The sequence below is a fragment of the Cibotium barometz genome, chromosome 42, assembly GCF_041138505.1.
Source record: "Cibotium barometz isolate CiBa-2024 chromosome 42, ASM4113850v1, whole genome shotgun sequence".
In the NCBI taxonomy this organism is placed as follows: domain Eukaryota; kingdom Viridiplantae; phylum Streptophyta; class Polypodiopsida; order Cyatheales; family Cibotiaceae; genus Cibotium; species Cibotium barometz.
In genome coordinates this window covers 34,561,430-34,588,777 of record NC_141087.1, presented here as the reverse complement: position 1 = coordinate 34,588,777, position 27,348 = coordinate 34,561,430, and the positions used below count along the sequence as shown (strand labels likewise).

General features: G+C 46.9%; 1 protein-coding gene and 1 long non-coding RNA gene across 3 annotated transcripts in view; one reads left to right on the top strand and one right to left on the bottom strand.

Annotated features, from left to right (window-relative positions):
• The window catches only part of LOC147614417 (uncharacterized), a 77,537-nt gene that overhangs the window by 4,541 nt on the left and 45,648 nt on the right, over positions 1-27,348 (bottom strand). The window lies entirely within an intron of this gene.
• On the top strand, positions 885-27,348 carry LOC147614418 (uncharacterized). Of its 2 annotated transcripts, XR_015263116.1 has the most exons (3): positions 885-1,718; positions 4,139-6,865; positions 27,277-27,348. XR_015263116.1 is itself a non-coding variant. In XM_086780959.1 (2 exons), exons 1-2 carry the CDS (start codon positions 933-935, stop codon positions 4,595-4,597), a joined length of 1,245 nt encoding a protein of 414 aa, XP_086637085.1. In that variant the 5' UTR covers positions 885-932; the 3' UTR covers positions 4,598-7,775. The 2 variants fall into 2 exon arrangements, 1 of the variants encoding a protein (XP_086637085.1); XM_086780959.1 differs by lacking the exon at positions 27,277-27,348 and having other exon boundaries at positions 4,139-7,775.

Here is a 27,348-nt window from a genome sequence, read left to right as displayed (position 1 = left end):
AGCATGGCTTTGACCCAGCAGCGGCCGAGCAGGGAGAGCGCCTTTTTCATGTCACAGTTTGCTTCCCTGGACTCCGCCGCGAGTACCTTCCGCTCCTTTCTAGGATAGGGGCATTGGTGGGCTCGGTGCTTGAGACTAGCCCCACAGCAGCTTCAGTGGTGGCTAGAGCAGCTGGCCTGCCTTCAGTCAGGGTTTTGGTTCTTGACATCTCCTCCCTTCTGAAGGTCACTCAGCTACCTAGGATAGGGGGGGGATGGATTGATCAGAGAGTGGAGTTCTCGGGGCTCCCGAACCAGTGCTTTATATGCAGGCAGGTCGGTCACTTGGCCAAGGCCTGCCCTCACAGGAGACCCCGACCTTCACCACAGCAGCAGGCCCGCGATGGCCCGCCCACAAATGCGGCTCGGCAGGCAGCCTCCGGGACACCTGCTCAGTCCACGGAGACCTCAGATTGGCAGCCTGGACAGGGGCGCCGTAGAGGGAGACAGCCACAGCAGCAGCAGGCCAAGAGGCCGATGCAGCAGCAGTCACAGTCTCAGCATCACTGGGTTCCAGTGAGGAACAGCTTTGCTCCCCTCCAGGAGGAGACCCCAACGCAGCCTGAGAATCTGGAGATGCCAGCACCCCCTCCTTCGCCCCCACCCCCCCCTCCCGCCTCGCTTCCGCCTTCGCGTCCTCCCGTTCCCACTCCGGTTTTGTCAGTGGCTCCTTCCCTACCCCCTTCTCCCCTCCACTCGCCTCAGCTCCTCGGGAGGCCCTGGCAGTACCCTGACGAAGATGAAATTCACATCCCCCCAACGCACATAAAGGTCAAATTGGAGGCAAAGAAACAAGCAGTTGCACATGCTTTGATAGATGAAGGGGCAGACGCTAACCTCGTGACTTACGACACTTGGAAATAACTAGGCGAGCCTGAATTAAAATCAACAAACATGCACATTGATCCATTATGTGGACGGCAGATGTCGTGTCTCGGGAAGACCAAAGTAATGATGCATGCTGAACTAGATGCCATGCCAGTTGTTTTCTATGTCTTGCCTGAATACCCAGGAAACAAGGAAACCGTGGTACTGAGTCAACAATGGAAGTACGTGACTAACTGCCAGATCAACTACGGGCTCAAGAGAGCCCAGTTATCCGTGAACAACACCAAGATGGTAATTAGTCTCAGTACCCTAAAATCAGCAACCAAGCCAAGCACAGACTTCACCAAGGTTTCACACCCGAAACCAACCCCAGCAAAGGGTAAACTGAGCAAAGGTAAAGAGGCGAAGAAAACGGAGCCCCAACGAAACGAAAACATAATCGACTCCATCATTGCCAAAGCACTCGAGACTGTCAAAAGAACGACAACACCAACGACAAACGACGCCTCGAGGAAGCCGGCTAGAGTGGCGGCAACACAACAGATATACCAAAGAGCAAGCCCGCCTCGATCAACTGTTCCAGTAGCAGTTCCCAACCGACAAAACCAACCAAGAGGATGGTCCTACAGAGCTTCAAAATCAACGCAATCGGTATGGGTGCGCACCGACTTACTGGAGGCTCAAGGGTACTACAAAGGCAACAATCAAATTTGGATTCCAAAGCAAACCCAACTTCGACTGGCAAGCCAAAAGAGCAATCCTGCAACAAGTCCTCCATTAGACTGTACAGCACCGAGAGGCAATCAACAAACCAATGTGGGTAAGCAGCATCCACAAGAGATAAGTGATCAGGTAAGACCTTTTCTATTTCAAGAATTCATTTCAACAATTCAGAAAAGGCTCGAAAAGTGTGAAGAGGAAAGCGAAATGAATCACTGCCTAGCGCTGCTCCCAGAATCCTATGAGCTAGAAGACCGACACTCAGAAATCCAGAGTGTCATGACTCTCATTCCCAAGGGCCAACAACTCTGTGTACAGCCAGGAAGAGCTGGTGCCGTAAAGGAAATTATCCTGCATGTGGGAAAAGAACAGGAACAACGTCTGAGGCTTAACCCCTCATACCTCATGACTATGAAACCAACCCAGCAGCAAGAGATTGACCACCTAAAGCAAATAAGTGAGGAGAGTGATGAACCCTTCCTAAAAAAGTGGTATAGGACCAGACACGAGGAAGCACATCAGGGATTCCGCATCTTCTCAAGACCTGAGGCTAAGCTGGTAGCACAACTGTCACTGCTAGGCACACTGCTCCCATTGACGTTAGATGTGCTAATCAGTATGCACAAAGAGCAGTTGCCAAAGGAATACACACATCCGCTTCGACACAAAAGGCTGACGATCGAGGAACTGCATGTTTGTCGCTATATGCAAGGTACACACGCCATTGAGCAAACATGTCTTTACCTCGATCGCCTCATGGCTGAACCAACAGAGCTAGATGCCTATGCACTGAAGGGGGGTACAATCCACAGTATGAGCAATGGCTCGGACTCAGCATTGTCCACAGTTGTAAATAAACATGTATACTAACTCCCTAATCCACTTCAACCTCAAAAAACATAAAAAACAACTAACTTTTTCAAACTGTCAGCAACGCCAGCAGAAACAACGTGCTGTGTGGAGGAACCTTTCAGTGTGAGACATCAAACTGGGCCTAACACCATAACCATATGCCTCAGGACAATAGCCAAGGACTAAAAACACAAAAAAATCAAGTTTCAAGCCCTGAAGGTCTTACTCGCATGGAACTCTTACTCGCGTGAAAATGTTTATTCGCGTGGAAATGTGAAAACGAAACACTAAAAAGTGGCAAAAACACCTCATTTTTCACACCTTGAGTGTAGAGAGCCTGAGTGAGTCTTCCCGAGAGTGTGCGAGAGAGCTTCCCCGGTACATGTTTGACCCCGATGCCCGTCATCCACGATGAAATTCGCCTCTCCCAATTCATGGTAGGCCCACAACACCCGTATCTCGTTTTTCTTAGGTTTTAACATGCATGCACGGGAACGGGCATTATAGGAAATTAAGTAAACATGAACGCGTAGTACTTTACCGAATCCTAGCCCTCGTTCACATAGGCTCGCATCCACATGCGCGTAGTGTTAGAAATGTCCTGCAAAACCCTGGTGCCCTTTGTTAGAGCCCTTAGAAAACTCAAAATAGTCCCAAAATTTGAGGAGGAGATGCCATGACATAATAGAACACTCTAGGGTGGTCACTTGATTCATGCCTCTTATTCGCGTGGAACTGTACAGTTCCACGCGAGTAAGGCTCCAGGAGGAATTAAGTACTCCTAGAGCACTAGCAAGTCCCAGTGATTGCCCACCTCCTGAATGACATGACATCAAGCCCATGAGTCACCCAATTTTGCCAAAAATCCATTAGAAAACATCACAGCACCATTATCACGACCGGGCCTAATTGGCAAAACTCGTAATGTGCAATTCAACGTAACGGGGGATACATAGAATTGACAAAGACTCGAACAGCCCACATTGATGAATACTTGACGAATTGAAGACCAACCTTGACGTTGCCTTGCCCTGCAGAATTGAGAGATGCACTATTACCGTTAGATACAGCAGGCTAGACACTCAGGATCACTACTTGGGTAGTCATGCGGCATTAGTCATTGATTGGGCACAAAACGCTTGATTGATCGACCACAGAAGAGCCACTTGGTATGGTCCTTAAGATTACTACTGTCGTCACATCATATTCTGCTGTCAGAACAATGAAACCTGGCTGTAGGGACCCAAAAACACCACAGGACAAAGCTCCACATGCTCCATACCCATACCAACTAGCATAGAATTGCACCAACTATGTGCCAGACCATGAAAAATGCCTAAAAATCCTACTCGTGTGGAACTTTACAGTTTCACGCAAGTAAGGATTCTGGAGGCCATCTGCCACCAAAATGAACAGTTGGCAACCACTCATGCTTGGGAACACACCTGCAAAATTCGGTTCACATTGGACATCGTATGACCCGCAAACGACACATAGTACCGCCTTGACCATAATGACGAATTTGATGCCTCAGCTGACGAACTTTGAATTGGATTCCCGAGCCCACCTTGAGTCAAACACCAACACTTGTGATACCCGAATGAAGTCAGTAGAGTGCCTAGTCTGATTTGTCACTAACTTGAAAAATTTCGTTGATCAATTGTCACATGTTACCCTAATTTACAACTTTTTATGTGCAGATGGCTACCAAGAAGGAAAGGACACCTCTACTCCCCAAGGCGGATGAATTGAGCATTAATGCAGAACAGACAGAGCGAGGCACCTTCGATTTCTGTTACCCCTTGGGCACGGTGGCCACTGAGAGGCAGATCGCTGTCACCAGATGGAGATACGAGAACCTCACTTTCGTCGAGGTACAGAACCTGGCTAAAGAATCAAGGCGCGACCCCGCACTACACACTCATCATCACCATGGGTCTGCTGGAGTACCTGCCATTCCTCGAGTCCCAAATCAACTTCGAAAGGTGCTATCAGTACCTCCACACGTTCAGCGAGGAATCCCAAATCGGCTACGTGATGGTCGAACACGACGACGTCACCAAGGTTCTACCGATTCAGCTAACGCCACAAAGCGTCACACAAAGCTTAAGGCTACCTCAGAAGTCCGAGCCGTATATCCGGTCAAGAGCAACTCCTGAAGCCATTAGGGTGCTGCCCCCCCGAGGATCAGAGAACGACGACCCTGCACTTGCCGACATCACTGATGAGGCCCTCCTCAAAAAGTGCAGATTTTTCCATGAAATCATCTATGGCCTTCACCACCAGACCCGGGCTTCAAGGATGCCAAGAAACTACCTAGAGGACATGTGTACAGACAGGTGCCTGCGACAAAACTATAACTCCTTCTGGAGATGGTGCGTGCAGGAGATCGCGGCATGGGTGCAGAACAAGAAGTCAGCACACCCCCTCCACATTGGCCCAACACTCAGCCACTACATCAAGTGGCACATACGTGCTCTAGATGATCAAGCGCTTGCAGCTCTGGACTCATATGAGATGTACATAAACCAGCTTGCAGCGCCAGCGCCAGCACCACCAAATCCTATCCCGGCAAGCAGCACCTCTACAAGGTCCAAGTCCAAGAAGGAGAAACCATCTACACCGGCGGAAGTACCAAAGCCGAAGGAGAAGGAGAAGGAAAAGGAGAAGAAAGCCCAAAAAGAAGCTGTAAGAGTAAAAGACGCTTAAAGAAGAAGACGACGACTGAAGTCCCCTCGCCAGATCCTTCCGAATATGGCAGCGATGATGGAGAGCACGACATCAGTATCAATTCCTTTGATCTGGAGCAAGCAGGCATTAACATTCATGAAGATCTTCCGCCCCAGCATCAAGACCTTTTACCAAAAGATGCTGGCGAAGAAGAAGCTGCCCTCGAAGCCGCCCTCGCCGAATCCCTCAAGACGGCTCCATATCAGAAGATAACAAAACCCTCCCCACTCTTCCAGGGTGAGTCATCGCAGAAGCCCTCTTCTCCCCAAGTTCCTCCATCCACTGCGCCACTCCCGCCTGTAAGTATCCAGCCTACCACTAACCCCACCACCTTACCCTCTGCTTCCCTTCCCATAGAATCACCTGCTGTTAGTATCACCCCACCTTTTGTACATACCACTCCACCCATAGTACAGACAACAATCACAAACACTTGTATCTAGCTTAGTATCCTCTTATCGCCAAAGGCAAAGCCCCTATGTATCCACCACTGCCACCTCCTGTTAATCCACCTACAGCTATGGATTCTACCATTTTGGCAGCTAAGCTTCATGAGCTACAAAAGCAGGTGGCACAACTGGCCGCTATCCAAAGTGAATCAGTCCCTTTAAAGCGCCGAGCAGGAGATTGCAGAACTTAAGAAAGAGAACGAAGGATACAAAGAACAACTGGCCAGAGGCGGTCAAAAAACAAAATAGGGACCTTATTGATACCGTTTAACAGCAGGCAAATATCATTGAGGAGCAAGCGGCCAAGATCCAACAACATTGAGAGCGCCAAAGCAGGTATGAAGCCAGGCTCGCAGTTCAGGATGAGGCCGTTCACACTTATTTTGATAATAATACCGACAAACCATGATGACATCCTATGAGCACAAATGCAAGCGGCCTACGATCTTAAAGATTGCTATCAGCAACTCTTCCGCGCCGGCTTGCAGAGCACCATACAGCAGTGGTCTCCCACAACCACTTGCTACAAATGGAGAAAAATCTCATTATAAATCTCCTCTCATACGAAAGGGAACAATTCAAGGTGCTCACGTGACAATGGACCAAAGAGCCAGAGCTCGATGAACCCATGGCCAACATTCTGCAGCGGCTGAAAAAGGCAGAGGTACAATCCAATCGCAAGTTCTTCAAGCCATTCCGGCGGTGAACCTCAGACATGCCGAAATTGATTTTGTCGATACTCTTCTGGCTGCTGATTACACCATCGAAGACAACAATGATGACGACAACAACCCCTCGACCTCCCAACCACCTCTACATCAACCAGCCTCTACTTCAACAACCCTTCCTTCAACCACCACTACCTCTGACCCATCCCCATCCTCTACCCAAACTAACACCTCCCAGCCGACCTCTACCCAGCAAGCTTCTACTACAACAGCCCCCTCCGCGGCCACCACTCCAGTTAACCCACCCCCACCATCAACAACCCAAGACCAAACACCATTTGACTTTCCCTCTCCTTCGCCCGATGACCATGAAGACGATCATTTCCCATCAGACACCGTTCCTTTACCACCACCCCTTGTTGAAGCTGCTGCCCCACAACCATCACCTTCTTCTCCCGGGCCCGACATGCAAGCAGTTCCGAATAGGGATGAGGTACCAGCTGCTACTATTCACGAAGATATGGAGCGCCCTGCAGCTGTTGATGAATTTCTATAGCGACTCCCTATCCATGTAAAAAAGGTACCGACCTATTCGGAACTACACGAGTTAATAAAGAGTGCTCAGCATACAGCCAATTCCTTTAAGATAAAGATGCCTTTACAAAACTATCAAGGCAACAATAGATGGCTAAGATACTCAAAGAAACACCCAGCAGAAAACATGAAACGCCAACCCTTTTGGCAGTCTTCTTTGTTAAAGGGAGCCGACATCCATTGGCAGACCTACTGTAGAGCACCCGCAGATCTTAGAGCCGACCCTTTTCTGCCCCATCCCCCGTCGCTTCTCTTTCTCACAATTTTCCCCTGACCTCCACGACGGTAGGTATAACTGGCCACTCATCCCCACACCTGATTTAACTTATACATTCCACTCCCACACTGAACTTACGCCCGCATTCATTCTCCATTACACTGACATTCCCGAACCCTGTATCATAACCACAATTAATTTTCTCCGCTTTATTCTTTTTCTTCTTCGCCAACCACGCCACTCCGATGAACCCATCTCCCCCCTCTCTATTTTAATCCCCAGACCGGCCCTGACACCGCTGCAATGATGCGATTTTACCTTCGGGCCGAGCTTCTTCCCACCACCTACCTAGCTATCCTCGAAGATATGGCTGCCTCCAAGTTCGCCGCCGTTACTCATGTCACATTTTTGCCCACTGCTAGCCTAGAAGGCCACCTCCACCTCCGCCATCTTTTTCACTCACACAACTTCATCAAGAAGTACTACACCATCCCACCACCACAACCGCCACCCCCCACGTAACTCACTGCACGAGGGCCCTCAAGCGCAAGACATACCCAAGGAGCTTCGGCTTGCAAGTGCAGGACATACCTAGGGAGCCTCGGCTCGCACTGGCGTTAAGACCTGTCACCTTAGTCGCTGGGCGGACACCTTTCTTCCAAGCACATGAGCGGTTGGGTAAGCCTTGAGTTACTAACGTGTAACTCACTTTCATTCGCACTTATCTTGCATTCGCACTTTAGGCACTGCATCTATCCTCATCAAACTAACATCATCCAATTATGCATTTGCATCTGTTGAGCATCTAGGCATTCCAACACTTCCCTCTTCAACGACTGCCCAACCCGCAAAGTGCCACGGGACTGGCACTCCTCTAGCAAGGGGGGCAATGTTTGCCGCCAACGCAGCACTCGCAAGAGCTGTAAAAAGAGAAGAAGCTGCAAGAAGCTGCAATGGAGCGAAAGCAAAGGGGAAGCGCAAGAGGTCCAAAATTTTGGATCCGAGCTTATGAAGAAAATCACATTCCCATTCAGGAGCTAAGGCCAGCTCACATGATGCATAAAATTACCCACATTTTGACGGGCACAAGCCAATGTTAGCAGTCATCTCCTGTCTGTATATTTACACCAGGGCCTCTGTTGTGGGTGTGCCCGCCCGATTTAGGTGTTTTCTCATTTTTCTCCAGTCTCCATATTTTTTTCCTATTTTTCCTTGGTGTGGGAGGCTGTCCTGTGTCTGTCGGCTGTTCCAGATGTTGATCGATTGGTCATCTGGGGCCATATAAAATGGCCCCTTGCCCCCCCACACTTCTCATCTTGTATCCCAGATTTTCTTGTGTATATACTAGAGTTATACGCTTCTCTCTCTCTCTCTCTCTCTCATTTCTGTGTTTTTCTGCTGTGCACTTGCTCTAGTGTTTTCAGATTTTGTCTTCATCTCCGTTGCATATTCTGACATGGAACTATGTGAGCAAGAGGGGGGCTGTTTGTGTTGCTGATTGGAGGATTGTTTCGGGCCGTATGGGAAGAGGAGAAGCAAGCGAAAGGCGGGCCTTGTTGCCGGACAGCCACTTGCAGGTTTAGTTCTTCATTTTTTTCCCACACAAAGGGAAGGCTTGATCAGAGAAGTCTTCTGAGAAGAAACCCAACTCAGACCGAGAGAAACTTCAGCTTCTTCGAGCGAGGAGGCAGTTGGCTTCACCGCAAAGGATACTCCGGAATGGATTCTTGACAGTGTGCTTCCAGGCACATGACTCCTTCTCATGACTTCGTTTTGGATCTAAAACGGCAGTCAGGTCGTATTTTCATTGGCGACAATTCCACAATTCCGATACACAGTGATGGCCGGATGGAGATCATTCCCAATGGCAGAGGGGATAAGCATTCCTCTCGTGTTCTTTACGCCCTAGCACTTGGTTTTCATCTATGGTCAGTGCATGAGGTATGCAGACTGGCTTCCAGGTGGAGTTTGAGGAGCATTCTGTTGCTCTACGGGACCGCGAGACTGGCCAGGTTATTTGGGAAGGCGGCGTAGAGAATGGTATATACAAACTCTCTGCACTCTCCTCTTTGACAGGTTCTCAGGTTGGTGACTTGTGGTACTTTCGGTTTGGCCACTTAAATGTGAATGCGTTGCGGCGAGGTTTCTGGGATGTCATGTGCACAGTGTGTATCTACCGTGTGCTGCACGCACACAAGACTAGCTTCGAGACTTGGGAAAGCTTGGAGCTAGGCAGGCTGATTGGCGAGCTGACTAAACGGGCAGACAGAGTTAGTGTAGTGGTCAAGCTTGTGACTTGTAACCTCTAGGTTATGAGTTCAAGTCCCACTAGGCTCTCTCATGTTATAAAGGGACACCTATGCTCGCTTGATGTGTTTGGTTGCTCGGGCTCTTGCCCCTTGAACACTCGAGTGACTCCTCCTCCTCGGGAGGTGGTGGATCACCCGAGATAGGAGGATCCATACGAGACCCCTCCGCTGTTCCAGCGCTTGACTCATCGCGGTGGTCATGGGGGATGCCTAATTCGTGGCTCTTGCCCGATGGTACGTGGCCCTTGCCCGACCATGATAATTGGCTAATTGTTGGAAGGGAAAACCGGCTCCACCCACTTGAGTGGGCCCCGGGTGTGTACGGAAAAAAAAAACGGACGGGCACCCAAGTATGGACGGGCGGGCATCCAAGTGTGGGATGCCCGATGACCGGCCAAGAGCCTATAAAAGGATGGCCAAGATTAGTCATTAGTTCAGAGAGTCTCGCATGTCTTTGTGAGAGCTCTATGGTCAGGAGCCTGGATCTAGTGCAGACGTGCACCTGCTTTATGCAGCCAAGGCCGGCAGCAGTCTCAAGGCCCGCGAGGGTAGCATCGTGGTGGTATGGGACGTCACGAGGTAGAGATTGGTCAGTACGTCCATCTAGTTAGCTCAGCTCGTGGCTCGATGGGGACATTCAAGACTTGTGCACTTGCCCACGATTGTCAAGGTTGGGAGGTGAGTCAGGCCTGCACTCCCTTCACGTTTGCTTGGTTTCGAGTCTTGTACCAGGAGTGTTCTACGAGGTGATCCTGTGGAGATTTGACAGTGGTATCAGATCAAGCCTCGAGAACAAGCAAGTCGGTAGGTAGAGAAGATGAGGTCTAAGAAAAGGTATGAGTTCATGAAGATTGCTGTTTTTTTTGTGTATACTGCTGTTTTTTCAAGTTCAGCATGTTGCTTTTGCATCGTAGGAACCCATGATGAAGATTGTGGTCTAGTATGGGTTGTTTGCTTTGCAAAGAAGAAGACTGGATATGTTTTTAACTATATAAACAGTTTAAGAGAGAGGGGAAGAAGAAAAAGCCAGCTGGCTGTTGTTTGTGAGAGAGAGAGAGAGAAAGAGAGAGAGAAGTGACGCCTGGGTGGTGGTAGCGCAGCTCGTATATGCCAAGAAGCTTGTATGCGCAGCCAAGGCAGGTGGACAATTGCAATCGCTGGCGACGACTGGTATACACAGGCAGGCAGGCGGATGGGCTGCTTTGCGCAGCCAGACGCGCAGGCAACAGCCGAGTGCAGTGTAGGCGGCCCAGTCTCATGCGCAGGCGTACAAGCGCTGTCATGCAAGTGTACGGGTGGCAGACAAGCGGGCGCAGCAGAAAACGCGAAAAGCAGGCGCAGGTTTTTTTTAGATTTCATTTTTTTTTTTAAAGAAAAAAAACCTACGCTACCTTGCTTTTGTTTTTTTGCTGAACCTTAGTGGAAGGGTTTTAAAAAACCCATGCTTTGCTTTATAAGTGTTTTTTTTTTAAGAAAAGCGAAATATATATATATATATATATATATATATATATATATATGTAAATTAAAAAAACACACAAAAGCAAAAGCTAAGTCAGCTTTTGGGGAAGCCTATAAATTGCCCTTAAGCGGGCTTCTTGCCACACATCTCTCAAGCTCTCAAGCTCTCTAGCACTCTTCCTTGTGCAAGATAAAACTTTTCTCTCGCCTTGCCCTCTTCAAGATGTCGACCCCAGAATCGGACGTGGAACCTGTTCTCGATCATGAAGACCTGCAGGCTACGGAAGCCACCGAAGGCGATCTTTTCGACGATTTTGTTTCAAAATCAGATTTCTAAGAGTTTAAAGTTGCTCTCGAAGCTTCTTTTGCAGAACGTCAAGCACAAGTCGCCACTCAGATGCAGGCTTTACAGAACTCCATCTCTTTGTTGACCACTACCCTACCTACTCTTTCGGGTATGGATACTTCGGCATCTGCTTTAGGCCCTAATATTACTCCGGAGCAGTTTGGGGGCGAGCAAAAGCAGCATACCAAAGAGATAGTGTGGACACTTGGCTACATAAGTGGCAAGTCCATTTTCAGTTTCATATATATGACGATGGTAAAAAGATCCACTTAGCAGCAAGTTTCCTCTCAGGCAAAGTTTTGCTTTGGTGGAAAGAACTCAACCCTAAACCAACGACTTGGACACAGTTTGAAGAAGTCTTCAAGAAAGAATTTCTCAAGGAGGAGGATGACAACGATATAGTTGCTCAGTTTGCCAATTTGACCATGACCTCACAGAACCTCACTTATAAGGTCTACCTCCAAAAATTTCGAGACTTGCAGATGAAAGCTACGAAGATGGATTCTACTACTCTTTTGGGTTTCTTCGTAGCCGGTTTACCCGACTCAAACTGTTTATAGATTAAAAACAACAAATGCAAAACTTTGGACGAGGCCATTCATTTTGCTCGTATTTATGACGATACAATGGTCTCTTCCAAATCTAAATCCATGACCGAGCGGGGGAACAAGCACAAAAGGAAGTTCTGCGCACTGATGGTGGCTACCACGACTGAAGGAAAGTCTTCGGACCAATCTTTGAAGAATTCTACTTCGACATCATCAAAGAAAAACCGTCTCCTCAAGGCTTTGAAGCTCAAGAAGGAGCGGCGTTGCTTCATCTACAAAGAAAAAGGACATATGTGTAACGAGTGCCCGAAGAAGAAGGGTGCAAAGACCAACACAGGACCCAAGCCAAAGGCGGCCAATCAGTCGTCTTTAACAGGTACTTCAATCATTGTACTTTCTCGCTCTAGTTCATGTTCTAATTGTATGTTCAACTCTAAAGTTTTTGGCGTGCATGATCTTCTCCGAGTTTATGGAGAGGTGAATGTGTCACCATTTGGCCACCCGAATGGTTCACTCTTGCTTTCACACTATGTACATATTGGATTGGTGTCCATGGCTTATGGAATGTGCCTATGCATGTGATTGACACGTGTCATGCTGTATAGTTGGATATGATATTCCGCTGGGACTTGATGTTATCATGGCCGGAATATCTAGAGGACTTGGCTTTCCGCTGGGACTTGTGCCTTTGTGTACATGCCCGGAAACGCCTGCAGGACTTGGCTTTCCGCTGAGACTTGTGCCTTTGTGTACATGCCCGGAAACGCCTAGAGGACTTGGCTTTCCGCTGGGACTTGTACCTTTGTGTACATGCCCGGAAACGCCTGGAGGATTGGCTTTCCACTGGGTCTGGTATCGCATATACTTGCCTGGAAACACCTCGTCTTATATGGTTTCATGAACGGAAATCGCTTATGCCAATGCTGCATTGTATAGCATCTTTATGTGCTTGCCTGCAAATGAAATTGCATGCTGTTTTCATGCCTGCATGACCTATGTGTAGTTCCGGGCTAGGGGACGCCCGCCCGTGAACCGTGCGTGTGAAACTGTCTGCTGACATGGTTGTGTGGCATGTGAACAGGTGGTAAGTATTAACCAATCTAGGCTCAAATAGCCCTTAGGACTTAGCCAATATTTATAAGTGAGTGCGTTCCCATTTCATTAAAGTTTGGGAGCCCAAAAGTCACTTATAAATTATAACCGCTTCCAAGTTCACACTCACTGAATTCTCGAGGCGGACAAGACTCAATGTCCAGGACCTGATCCTCCCCTTTTACTCATAAATGGGCATCTCTCCATGTCCCTTCACCTGATTGGACCCCAATTCACTTACTTATTAAGAGAAATTCGTGTTCTCTCTTCATGAGGATTTTTGGAGGCTGAAAACTCTGTTTTTCCACCATTTCTCTCCATTTCCAAGCTCTCCATAGCCATACCCAACTTGCTAGGGTGTTTTCCAAGCTTCCAAGAGTGTTTCTAAGTGCTAATCACTCTCCTACTCACTCCCAATGACTGAAATTCAGCAAAACAGCTCTCATTTTTGCTGTAATTTCTGGTCTTTTTGCTGAAAACCCTAATTTCAGCCTTCCTTTCTCAAGTTGAACCATAGGGGAAGCTTTCCCAGGGTTCCCTTCATCCTCTTGAAGACTTTTGTCGCGAAGGATTGCGGCAAATCGAAGAAATCAACACTTCTAAAGCTTCCAACGCGAAGGCTCTATGAAGACTGGTAAGCTAATTGGACAATGTGTTGTCATTACTTACTCAGTAGAAGGACAGGACTCCTTGTTTAGCCGCCCTGTGTAGTATTTCTCTTGTCCTATGTGCTCTTGAAGATGTTGCTACCTTGCTTGGTAGAACATAGAGCCAATGGTAGAGAATATGGGCACTGAAGTCGGGCCAGGCATCAAGGCAGCTCCTTGGTGATCTAGATCGACATACCCTTGTTTTCTAATTGCTGAATTTCATATGCATTGGCATGGAGGATTTGGCAATGGATGCCCGTGAAGCTATGTATTGAATTTCTCCAATAGTAATACAATTTGCTCAAGGGAGAGGTCGGCCGTTCCGGCTCATTGTGTGTCTCTTGTCAATTCAGCAATTTACTTCTTCTACTTGAGCAAGTGTCCTTCAAATCTTAGTGTATTTAAGTGTATTGATTAGCATTGTGTTCAATTGTTCAATTGTGTTCAACCAAGTTACATTGGTATCAGAGCATACGGTTCTCTTTCACTTCTATCGTGAGAGACGATCACCGTGAACACTAGCTATCTCTACACTTAGAACATTATGGACAGCCATACAGTGAATGTTGGAGATACTAATACAAGAGGCAGGGACAATGAAATGCATGCCTCCAATGCTTTACAAGATGAGCAAACTCATGTGGTGTACAATAGGAAACATGAATATGTGGGACAGCCGTCCCCTGGCAAAGAGAAGATGCAAGAAGAAGAGTCCATAGTCTTGAAGGCTGAACTTACTCGTATGTGCAGGCTCTTCTCCATGCACAACAAGAAGAATTGAATCTCTATCGCCGCGAGGATCCATTGGTACATGACCGTTTGAACGCCAAGAAAGCTGAATCTTATATGGATCATGCAATGGCAATCATTGCTCAAGAGGTGCACATGCAACCGAGAGATGCAGCACGTGCATACTTGGCTCGTACCGAGGATGCCTATGCAAAAAAGGCAACCATCCCACATGTCTTGGAATCCCGACAAGTGTCCGAACAAGAACTTATGTCTAAGAGGATGAATCTCCATGCGATGGGAGAGGAACAATCAGTGACTTCACGCCATGCAGGAATACCTCATGTAGCCCGTGAAGGATACAATGTTTATGGCAGTGGTCAAAATGTATGTCAAATGCCATTGCCGGCTGAAAATGTGCATGCACAACACATGCAACATGGGCTGCAATTTTCTGTTGGTGCAAGTATTCCGCGTATCTCTCATGCCACTCATGCCTTCGAGTGTGCTCGTGAGGGAGAAGTTATGGCTGAAAATGTATCAATGCATGTTGAGGGGCCAGCCATGCCTCATGCTTACAGGGCACATGTATCTATGCCTTATGTATCACCTTTTGGTCCAAAAATGATGCCAGTCTCACAGGGGCTGTCCCAATGGACAAACATGGGGGAAAACATGTTGAGATGCACACACATGCATCAAAGTCTCGTGACTTCAAAGCCGGAGACAAATCTGTGAAATTTGACATATATCATGGGAAATACGATGCATCAAAGGCACTTGCTTTTATTGCCCAGTTTGATATTGCTTTCAGTGATGAGGATTTCACTCAGAAATCCATGATCCGGCATGTAAGCATGTTCATGAAAGGCATTGCTGCCCATTGGTGGCTCACGGAGAAGCTCTCACCGAATCCCGTTAGATCATGGGAAGAGTTCAAGGAGAGGTTTTATGCTCAATTCTTGCCTCCCAATGCATTGAATGAGATAACAATGAAGTGGGATTGGGTAAAGCAAAATGAGGGGGAATCGGTAAATGCATATGTACAAAAGTTTTGGAAAGTGCTTTTGGAGGTGTCTCCATTTATGCATGTCACCGAGGCGGAAAGGAAGAGAAGGTTTCAATCGGGATTGCAACCCGTGTACAAAGCGGGATTACAAATGTATCCTGGTCATATCTTACACCAATTAATCGCAGCCGCCACCGCCACCGAGCAATTGGAACTCAAATTGAGTCGATCCAATAAGCCTAAACCCTCATTTCAAGGCAAAGAGAGGACTGTCCAAAACCTGCAAAATGATGGACAGCCACCTAAAAGGGACCAAAACCAAGCTAAATCAGGTCCAAAAGCTGAAAATAAGTTTGCTAAAAAGCGCTCTTATAAGCCGGCAAACTTTGGTCTTAGTGCTGAGAAGAAGGAGCAATATATGCGTGAAGGCAAATGCTTTACTTGTGGCAGCACTGAGCACATGGCAAGAGCATGCCCAAATAAGAAGAACAAAGCTGAAAATGCTAATGTACCGAAGCCTAATATGCATATGGTTCCGGATGTGCAAGGCAACACTTCACATGATAGCAAAGATAGGGTTGTATGCAAAGCTTGGGGACAACTCAAGAATCAGCCCGCTTTGTTTATGTTTGATGATTGTGCATCTGAAAATTTCATATCCACTCAGATGGCAGCTGCTTTGGGTATTGAAGTGGAGGACATGGGTCCTCAAATTGAAGCAGGCGCTGCCTTTGTTGGTAGAGAAGTGCAGGTCATGCCTATTTTTGGCAAGTTGCGCATACACATTCAAGGCTATGTGGATCATGAGGATTTTCTTCTGGCGCCTTTGAATGGCTGTGATGTATTGCTTGGAAAGCCTTGGCATACACGTATTGATCCGTGCAAGGCTTACAAGACTAACAGAATCACCTTCATGCATAAAGGCCGAGAACATGTAATTGATGCTGGTGAAGAGGGTGATAATTCCCCTTGTATCTCATGTACAAATTAAAAAAGTAATGAAAAAGAGTATTTTTGCATACTTGATTTTTGTACGAGATCCTATTGAGAAAAATAATGTACATGTAAACACTCTTTGTAATGATAGGCTGAAATTTTTGCAAGAGCACAATGATTGTTTTGCTGATGAGTTACCAAATGAGTTACCACCTGTACGACCGGAAGATCATCGCATTGATCTTGTGCCGGGTAGCTCAACACCTAATAGGCCACCCTATCGTGTAAGTGCATCCCAAAAAGAGGAGATCATGAAGCAAGTGAATGAGCTTCTTGAGAAGGGTTTGGTTCAGCCAAGCTCTTCTCCATATTGTTCACCCGTCCTCTTGGTTCAAAAGAAGGATGGATCCTTTCGTATGTGTGTGGATTATAGAGATTTGAATAAGCTTACTATCAAGAATCGGTTTCCGATTCCACGCATAGACGACATCCTTGACAAGTTGGATGGATCGGCATGCTTTAGCCGAATTGATCTCAAGAGTGGATATCATCAAGTGCGTGTAGTGCCTCAGGATGTACACAAAACTGCTTTCAGGACAGCATTTGGGCTTTATGAGTATCTTGTTATGCCTTTTGGTCTTACAAATGTCCCGGCTACATTCAATAGAACGATGGATCGCATATTCCATGGGTACAGGAAATTTACAAGTGTCTTCTTTGATGACATCCTAGTCTTCTCGAAGACTGAAGAAGAGCATAAAGCTCATTTGGCTATTGTTTTTGAAGAGCTCCATAAGCATAAACTCTTCATAAATGCAAAGAAGAGTGAGTTCTTCTTGTCAGAGATACATTATCTTGGGCATATTGTTTCCAAAGATGGAGTGCGGATGGATCCTGCAAAGATTGATGCAATTCGTAATTGGCCCGAATTGAGTTCGGTCCATGAGATCCGTAGTTTTCTTGGACTATGCTCTTACTACCGCCGCAGGTTCATTCGACACTTTGCATGGATTGCTTCTCCTTTACATGATTTGACAAAGAAGAAGGCCGTGTTCAAATGGACTAATGTAGAGAGAGATGCATTCCTCAAATTGAAAGATGCAACTACTCATGGTCCAGTGTTGATCGTTCCGGATTTACAAAAGCCTTTTTGTGTGGAATGTGATGCATCTGGAAATTGCATAGGCGCTGTCCTCAATCAAGAGGGACATGCCGTGGCTTATGAGAGTCGTAGGTTGCATGATGCGGAGCGATCTCTTGGCATATATGAGAAAGAGCTCTTGGCTGTAATTCATGCACTTACTATATGGAAACATTACCTTCTTGGGGCTGATTTCACTGTGAAGACAGATCACCAAAGTTTGAGGTATTTTCTTACCCAAACTAAGTTATCAGAGACGCATATGAGGATGGCCAATTTCCTCTCTATGTTTCATTTTCAGATCTTGCACAAACAGGGAAAGAAGAATGTAGTGGCCGCCGATGCATTGTCACGAAAGCCGTATGTAGCAGCTATCTCGGTTGCCTCTCATGGGGACTTGTCTACCATGAGTGATTTCTATCATACGGATACTGATTTTGCCACTATTTGGGCTGATTTGACGGATGGTCATGCACATGCCTCATATGTGATCAAAGAGGGTTATCTTATGAAAGATAATTGCCTATGTATGGTGTCTGACATGAGGCAAAAGGTTTTGGATGAGTGCCATGCTCCTCCATATGCTGGTCATAGAGGCATAAGGCCTACTACGCACATGATTGAGCGGTATTTCTTTTGGCCAGGTATGCGGAAGGACATAGAGGCACATGTACGTGCATGTATGTATCACCTGTCAAAAGGTCAAATTTGATAGACAAAAGGCACCAGGTTTGCTTCAGCCATTGCCTATTCCTACGCAGCCATGGGAAAGTATTACAATGGATTTCATTATGGACTTGCCACGTACCCAACAGGGTAATGATGCAATTTGGACAATTGTGGACAGGTTTAGCAAGCAAGCTCATTTCTTGCCGGTCAAAAAGACCATCAAAGCTGAGCATATGGTTAAAATATATCTTGCACAAGTGTTCAAACATCATGGAATGCCGAAGTCCATTGTGGGGGATAGAGATCCCAGGACTACAAGTCTCTTTTGGCGGGCCTTATTTGATAATATGGGCACCAAATTGGACTTCTCATCAGCTTATCACCCTCAAACGGATGGGCAAAGTGAGGCTGCAAATTCAGCCGTGCTAGATCTCTTGAAATGTTATGTGGCGGATCAGAAGTCTTCTTGGGAGAAGTACTTACCACTTGTGGAATTTGCATACAACAACACAGTGCATGCATCTACGGGAAAGGCCCCGTTTGAGATTGTTTATGGTAAGGTGGTTTTGCCACCCATCCTTCGCACAAAGGATGAGATATTTGCAGCTGATGAGTATATAAGAGACTTGGATATTGCTTTTGCTCAGGTACGGACAGCCATTGCAAGGTCACAAGACAAGCATAAAAAGGCTGCCGACAAGCATAGAAGGCAATTAGATGTTAAAGAGAATGATTGGGTATTGCTGAAATTTGAGAAAGCAAGACTTGCAAAGAGGCCTGGCAAAGAGGGTGCATATCCTAAGCTTGCAACCAGGTACTATGGGCCTTTTCGAGTGATCGAGAAGATCAATGAAGTGGCTTTCAGATTGGCATTACTTAGTCATTGGCACATACACAATGCTTTTCATGTGAGTCTCCTTCGCAAGTATGTGGGGCCGGAGCCCAGTGAAATGGTCATTGAGGATCCACCACAAGTGGATGAGCTTGAGGAGATCTTGCAGCCAGAGCAGATTGTGTATCACAAGGAACGCAAACTTGCTACAGGCAAAGTTGTGAGGCGTTACCTTGTGAAGTTTAAGAACTATCTTCCCATTGATGCTAAATGGGTAGATGAAGAGTTCTTCAAAGATTGCCCGCATGTGCTTCAGACATATTTGGATGCATTTCAGTTGCGGACAACTGTTTAGAAGCGGGGTGGAATGTCACCATTTGGCCACCCGAATGGTTCACTCTTGCTTTCACACTATGTACATATTGGATTGGTGTCCATGGCTTATGGAATGTACCTATGCATGTGATTGACACGTGTCATGCTGTATAGTTGGATATGATATTCCGCTGGGACTTGATGTTATCATGCCTGGAATATCTAGAGGACTTGGCTTTCCGCTGGGACTTGTGCCTTTGTGTACATGCCCGGAAACGCCTAGAGGACTTGGCTTTCCGCTGGGACTTGTGCCTTTGTGTACATGCCCGGAAACGCTTGGAGGATTGGCTTTCCACTGGGTCTGGTATCGCATATACTTGTCTGGAAACGCCTCGTCTTATATGGTTTCATAAACGGAAATCGCTTATGCCAATGCTGCATTGTATAGCATCTTTATGTGCTTGCCTGCAAATGAAATTGCATGCTGTTTTCATGCCTGCATGACCTATGTGTAGTTCCGGGCTAGGGAACGCCCGTCCATGAACCGTGCGTGTGAAACTGTCTGCTGACATGGTTGTGTGGCATGTGAACAGGTGGTAAGTATTAACCAATCTAGGCTCAAATAGCCCTTAGGACTTAGCCAATATTTATAAGTGAGTGCGTTCCCATTTCATTAAAGTTTGGGAGCCCAAAAGTCACTTATAAATTATGACCGCTTCCAAGTTCACACTCACTGAATTCCCGAGGCGGACAAGACTCAATGTCCAAGACCTGATCCTCCCCTTTTACTCATAAATGGGCATCTCCCCATGTCCCTTCACCTGATTGGACCCCAATTCACTTACTTATTAAGAGAAATTCGTGTTCTCTCTTCATGAGGATTTTTGGAGGCTGAAAACTCTGTTTTTCCACCATTTCTCTCCATTTCCAAGCTCTCCATAGCCATACCCAACTTGCTAGGGTGTTTTCCAAGCTTCCAAGAGTGTTTCTAAGTGCTAATCACTCTCCTACTCACTCCCAATGACTGAAATTCAGCAAAACAGCTCTCATTTTTGCTGTAATTTATGGTCTTTTTGCTGAAAACCCTAATTTCAGCCTTCTTTTCTCAAGTTGAACCATAGGGGAAGCTTTCCCAGGGTTCCCTTCATCCTCTTGAAGACTTTTGTCGCGAAGGATTGCGGCAAATCGAAGATATCAACACTTCTAAAGCTTCCAACGCGAACGCTTCCGCTTGCAACAACTTCTATGAAGACTGGTAAGCTAATTGGACAATGTGTTGTCATTACTTACTCAGTAGAAGGACAGGACTCCTTGTTTAGCCGCCCTGTGTAGTATTTCTCTTGTCCTATGTGCCCTTGAAGATGTTGCTTCCTTGCTTGGTAGAACATAGAGCCAATGGTAGAGAATATGGGCACTGAAGTCGGGCCGGGCATCAAGGTAGCTCCTTGGTGATCTACATCGACATACCCTTGTTTTCTAATTGCTGAATTTCATATGCATTGGCATGGAGGATTTGGCAATGGATGCCCGTGAAGCTATGTATTGAATTTCTCCAATAGTAATACAATTTGCTCAAGGGAGGGGTCGGCCGTTCCGGCTCATTGTGTGTGTCTTGTCAATTCAGCAATTTACTTCTTGTACTTGAGCAAGTGTCCTTCAAATCTTAGTGTATTTAAGTGTATTGATTAGCATTGTGTTCAATTGTTCAATTGTGTTCAACCAAGTTACAGAATGGCCATAGAATACACATTCTTCTAGACCTTGGCAGCTCACACAACTTTGTTAATTACAAACTTGTGGAGAAATTGGGTCTTGACATAACACCTAGCGATCATACCTGTGAGGTACGCCTACCTGCGGGTCGGCAAGTATGGGATCGAAAGGTGGAGAAGCTACCAATCCGGATTCAGGACTACGAAGATACTCTGGAGTGCTATATTATGCATCTAGAGCATGTAGACTTGTTATTAGGGATTGAGTGGTTTAAGACTCTTCAGGTCCAGATAGATTGGTCTAGTCATACTTTTCTTTTGAACATAGGAACACCGAGTATTGTATCTTACGTAATTGTATACATCCCTCTCAAGGACCTCTTGTAAATAACGTTGATTTTGGAAATATAATGGATTCTTCTTTGTATAATGCTTTCCATTGTGTCTTGATTCCACTTTCTTCATTTCTCATACCTACTATGGATGTTAATGAATTAAGTGTGTTTGAAAGCAACGAATTAAAGAAGATACTTGATTTGTTTCAAGATGTATTTCCTAAGAAACTGCCATCAGGCTTACCACCTGAAAGCACAATAGATCATCGTATTGACCTGGTCCTTGGTACTCAACTTGTTAGGATGAGCCAAGCTGAGGAAGATCAGTTGGCAAACAACTCGAAGATTATTTGAGGATGGGCCAAATCCGTCCAAGTAAATCACCTTGGGGTGCACCTGTGTTACTCAGGAGAAAGAAGGACAACACCTGGAGAATGTGTATAGATTACAAGAGATTGAACAACCTGACAATGAAGAACCGTTATCCTCTCCCTAGATCAGATGACGTGATTGACCGTTTAGCCGGAGCGAAGTACTTCACAAAGATTTACCTACTGGCTATCACCAGATACGTATTCATGAAAAGCACATCGAACGAACCGTCTTACAGACTAGGTATGGCCATATGAGTTTCTCGTATTACCTTTTGGGTTAACCAATGCTACAACCACTTTTCAGTAAATAATGAACGATCTTTTTCATCAACATTTGGAAAAATTCGTGGTTGTGTTCTTGGATGATATTTTAATATATAGTCGTACTCTTGAGGATCACGTTAGACACCTCACGATTGTCTTAACTATTTTAAGACAGAATCGACTGTACGCTAAATTAAGTAAATGTGAGTTTTTTATGACAAAAATCATTTACTTGGGACACAAGATCACAAGAGACGGGTTGAGCATATGACCGAGTTTAGAAGGTTTTGGCCTGGCCCGTTTTACAGTGGGATTTTCAGGACTTCAGCATGATGCAACACGTAATTTTTTGCAAGATATGCAAGAAATGTTACAAGTTGCGAAAGAATCTATTAGAAGTGCTTAAGACAAAGACAAATTTTATTCTAATAGACATCGTTCACCCGAAGAGTTCTCTGAAGGAACAATGGTGTATTTGTGAGTTCCGAAAGATTCCGAGACTTTGTAGACAGGTCGATCTCCGAAATTATCCCCTAGATACTGTGGACCATTTCGTATTACACGACGGATTGGTTCAGTCGCATATGAACTGGATTTGCCTTCTCATGCGAAAGTTCATCCTGTATTTCATGTCAGTAGACTTAAGGAAGTATTGGGTGGAACAGACCAATTGGTTACTCCTCAAGAAATTATAGATGTCGAGGATATGACATTTGTTCCACACGAACCTTAAAAGATTCTTGGATTTCGTGAAAGAAGATTGCGTAATACACTTATCACGGAATACAAGATCAAGTGGAAGGATCGTGTTGAGGAGGACGCTACATGGGAGCAATTGACTACCCTTCAGAGGGATTATCCTGGCTTTTTAGTGAGCTCAGGAGTGAGCTCTTAGAGGAAGGAGAGTATGTCATGTGCACAGTGTATATCTACCGTGTTCTACACGCACACAAGACTAGCTTCGAGGCTTGGGGAAGCTTGGAGCTAGACAAGCTGATTGGCAAGCTCGGCTAGGGATAGACTAACGGGCGGGCACCCAAGTATGGACGGGCGGGCGTCCAAGTGTGGACGTCCGATGATGACTGGCCAAGAGCCTATAAAAGGGTGGCCAAGGTTAGTCATTAGTTCATAGAGTCTCGCGTGTCGTTGTGAGAGCTCTATGGTCAAGAGCCTGGATCTAGTGCAGACGTGCACCTGCTTTATGCAGCCAAGGCCGGCAGCAGTCTCGAGGCCCGCGAGGGTAGCATCGTGGCGGTATGGGACGTCACGAGGTAGAGATTGGTCGGTACGTCCATCTAGTTAGCTCAGCTCGTGGCTCGGTGGGGACAGCCAAGACTTGTGGGCTTGCCCACGCCTGTTAAGGTTGGGAGGTGAGTCAAGACTGCACCCCCTTCTCGTTTGCTTGGTTTGTTTGTAGGTTTCGAGTCTTGTACCAGGAGCATTCTACGAGGTGATCCTGCGGGGATTTGACATGGGACCAGATGGTGGTTGGCTTGCCAGATGTTGGCAACAGAAAAGGACACTGCAGTTCTTGCATATGTGGTAAGCAGCATAGGGAATCCTTTTCGAAGCAGGCTTCCAAGCGGGCTTCGAAACCATTGGAGTTGGTACACACTGACTTGTGTGGACCTATGCAGACAGTATCCTTGGGAGGTTCCTTGTACTTCATGCTGCTTGTTGATGATTGTTCCAAATTCACATGGGTTTATTTCTTTTCTCAGAAGGACTAAGCTTTTGCTCGGTTCAAGGAGTGGGGTGGTTAGTGGACACTCTTCGAGAGTCCGATGTCACAGAGCTTCCCACCGAATGGATCACAGAGAACAGACCTCGAAGATTGCACAGAGTCCGTGATAAAAGTCATTCAATGGAGCTTTTAAAGGTAAACTATGCTTTGATGTCTCGTATCATGCGGGACAAAGAGCCCACTTCCGTCAAGGAAGCCCTTGCACAGGATACTTGAAGGAAAGCCATGCAGGTGGAACTGGATGCCATTGAGAAGAACAACACTTGGGAGTTGGTGCCAAGGCCGTCGAAATGGTCATTGGTGTCAAGTGGGTCTTTAAGACCAAGTATGCGTCCGATGGGTCGGTGGACAAACACAAAGCCAGACTTGTGGCTAAGGGTTATGCTCAGCAGCCAGGCATCGACTATGAGTCTTGTAGTGGCAAGAGGACCTAGAACTTGGCCGACTGCATCTGTGAAGACACTGGAGGTGGCCGACTGCTCTGCACAGGTCGTGGACCTCCTTGATGCTGGCCGACCCTCCCTGCTGCTGCTGGCCAACTGTGCATTTTAGCAGTCGTGGGGTTTTTGTGTCCTGTCAGCTGCCCTACAGCAGGCCGACTGCTATTGGGGGGCCATATAAAATGGCCCCTAGCCCCCTTGTCACCATTGTATCATTCCAGGATTCTTTTGTGTTATGTAGAGTAGAGTTACACGCCTCTCTCTCTCTCTCTCTTGTGCTTGGATTTTTTGCATTGTGTTTTGATCGTGTTCCCAAATCTGGTCATCATGTCCGCTGCGTATTCTGACATGGAATCAGAGCCTAGGCTCTAGATAGTTCTTGGGATTTGTGTGAGCAAGAGGGGGACTATTGTGTTGCTGATTGGTGGACTGTTCAGGACTATTCGGGAAGAGGAGAAGCAAGAGGACGGCGGGCTGATTTGCTCGACAGCCACTTGCAGGTGTTGGTTTTTCTTTGTTCCCACCCACCCACCCTTTTTTCAGAGTACATCCTTGCAATGGCAGATCTGTTACAGATGGCCGAGAGGCATGTGAAGATCCCGACACTCCCCACGTTCCCGGTGGACCGTCAGTTGGACGGGAACAACTACGCCATATGGAAGGTTATGATGGAATCTGTTCTGGAGTCTTACGACCTCGCTGATTTCGTCGTTGTTGGGGTTCCACGGCCGGAAGTAGAGGAAGGGGAGTTACCGTCGATCCGAAGGAACCGGGAGGCACAAGCACAGATGTGGGATCGTGTCAACGCCAGGGTCCGTTCATTTATCTTTCTCAACTGCACACCACAGGTAATCAATCATGTAAAGCATATGACGCTGGCCATAGGTATATGGCAGCATTTGGCCTCTCTTTACAACAGGGTATCGCCCATGAAGAGGATTTCCTTGGAAGTACAGATGCGGGTTATGAGCCCTGCAAAGTCATCGACGATGCGGGAGCATATTAACAAGCTGCAGGCTCTTCAGCAGGAAGTTCTTCAGGCTGGGAAGGAGATATCGACAGAGGACATGGCCATAACGTTGCGGCCCTCTCAATACTCAGCATTTTACTCGTCTTTGATTACTAGTGGCAGGCTCAGCACCATCACGTGGGAGGAGCTTGTGTCCATGGTCTTGGACCAGGAGGAACGATTCAGGAACCCTCCTCAGGGTGGAGGTTCGGAGGCCTTAACTGGCCAACGGTCGAAAGGCCGTAACACGGGCAAAGGGAAGGCTTCATCGGAGAAGTCTTCTAAGAAGAAGTCCATTACTGACCGCGAGAAACTAAAGGCAGAGAGAGCCTGTAATGATTGTGACGAGAAAGGCCACTATTGGCGGCGGTGTCTCAAGCGGACGACCGAGAAGGGTGAAGATTCCTCAGCAGCAATCATGAAGACTCTGGCTCTTGTGCACCTGGAGGTGATGGACACCGATGTTTCATTTTTCTCAAGCAGGGAGGAGGTTGGAGGATTCTCCGCAACGGATACTCGGGAGTGGATTCTAGACAGTGGTGCTTCCAGGCACATGACTCCTTCCCGTTCAGATTTACAAGATCTCTGCATGTATTCTAGTCACATTCTTACTGGGGATACATCCACTATCCCAGTTCAGAGTGAGGGCAGGATGGCGATAGTTCCCGATGGCAGAGGGGGGAAGCATTCCTCCCAAGTGTTGTATGTTCCGTCACTTGGTTTTCATCTGTTGTCAGTGCATCAGGTTTGCAAGACTGGCGTACGGGTGGAGTTTGATGAGCATTTTGTTGCTCTCCGGGACAAAGCAACAGGCTAGGTAGTTTGGGAAGGCGGAGTGGAGAATGGAGTTTACAAGCTTTCAGCACCTCTCTCCCAGGTCCTCAAGTCTGGTAATGGCCACTTAAGTGTGGATATGGCGCAGGTGCAGGCTTTCCAGGACCAGATGGTGGATAGCTTGCCAGTAGATGGCAGCAGTTGACAGGAACTTTCCAATACTGATGTTGGTGGTTCTTGTGTTCGTCAGTCAGAGGAAACTGAACAGGTAACTTATGCCCTCATGTCTCGTAGTATTCAGAACAAAGAACCTCCTATAGATGAGGATGTTCTTTCCACGGGGACCTTTCAAAAAACCAGGCAGGTGGTAGTTGATTACTTGCAGAAGGAGGTGCATTCTCCAGGCTTTGTGGTTCCCGATTCAGAGGGGGTAGTTGACACGTTTCAGAAGACCTTCCGTGGTCTTCAGCAGGTTTCCAGGACTAGGCTTTGTACCATAACAGGTGTTGATCCTTGTGAGCAGTGTGATGCCTCTTTGACTCAGAAGCAGAATGGTTCATTGATCTGGTTGATGGACACCAGATTGGACGGGAGCTTCCTGATGAGACAGTTGAGCTCATGGTTGCAGATGACTCTTTGGGAGGCAAGATTGCGTTTCCTGTGGTTTCTGCGGCATGAGAAGGACCATGGACTCTTGTACACAGGAGGGGGATTGATTGATGGAGTCCGACTCCACGGTTGGAGTGACTCAGTTTGGGGAGGAGATCCGGACACGAGGAGATCTACTTCAGGCCCAGGAGCAGTTTTATGAAGCAGTAAGAGGCAGTCATCTTTTGCCTTGTCGACGACAAAGGCAGAGTACCGGGCTGCTTGTGATGCTGCTTGTGAGGTGGTGAGGATATAGAGGTTGCATTGCAGAATTGGGCTTCCACTGGAGGAACCCATGGTCATCCAGAGGCACTTTGTTCGTGAACAGATCGTTTCTGATGACATCTTGCTAGAATTCTGTTCGACGGAGGACAGTACGGTGGACCTCTTCACAAAGTCACTATCTCAGGATTTGCTCAGGCGGCACCCCAGCTCCCTGTGGTGGTTGGTTTCACAGCCAGGAGCTGAGAGGGGTTGTTAGAAGTCATCTGCTATCTATACATATACACCAGGGCCTGTGTTGTGGGTGTGCCCGCCCTATTAGGTGTTTTCTCATTTTTCCCCCCACTCCGTATTTTTTCTCCATTTTTTCCTATTTTTCTGTGGCATGGGAGGAAGTCTTGTAGTGGCAAGAGGACCTAGAATTTGGCCGACTGCATCTGTGGACACACTAGAGATGGCCGACTGCTCTGCACACGTCGTGGATCTTTTTGATGCTGGCCGACCCCCCCTCCTGCTGGCCGACTGTGCATTTCAGCAGTCATGGGGTTTTTGTGAGAGATGTAGAGAGTGAGAGAGCTTGTGTATGTGCATCTATTACTAATGTATGCAATGTGTGTGTAGGTTTGTTCCTCCCACGTGTGTCCTAGCTTGCAGATCTGCTTCGAACACGCACTATCCAATCCACATTTGAGA

Bases quoted from the DNA above. Each gene is read 5' to 3' on its own strand.
- LOC147614418 (XM_086780959.1), top strand. From the start codon at position 933: ATGCACATTGATCCATTATGTGGACGGCAGATGTCGTGTCTCGGGAAG. The intron at 1,719-4,138 runs GTAAGACCTTTT...TTTTATGTGCAG, and splicing joins CACAAGAGATAAGTGATCAG to ATGGCTACCAAGAAGGAAAG.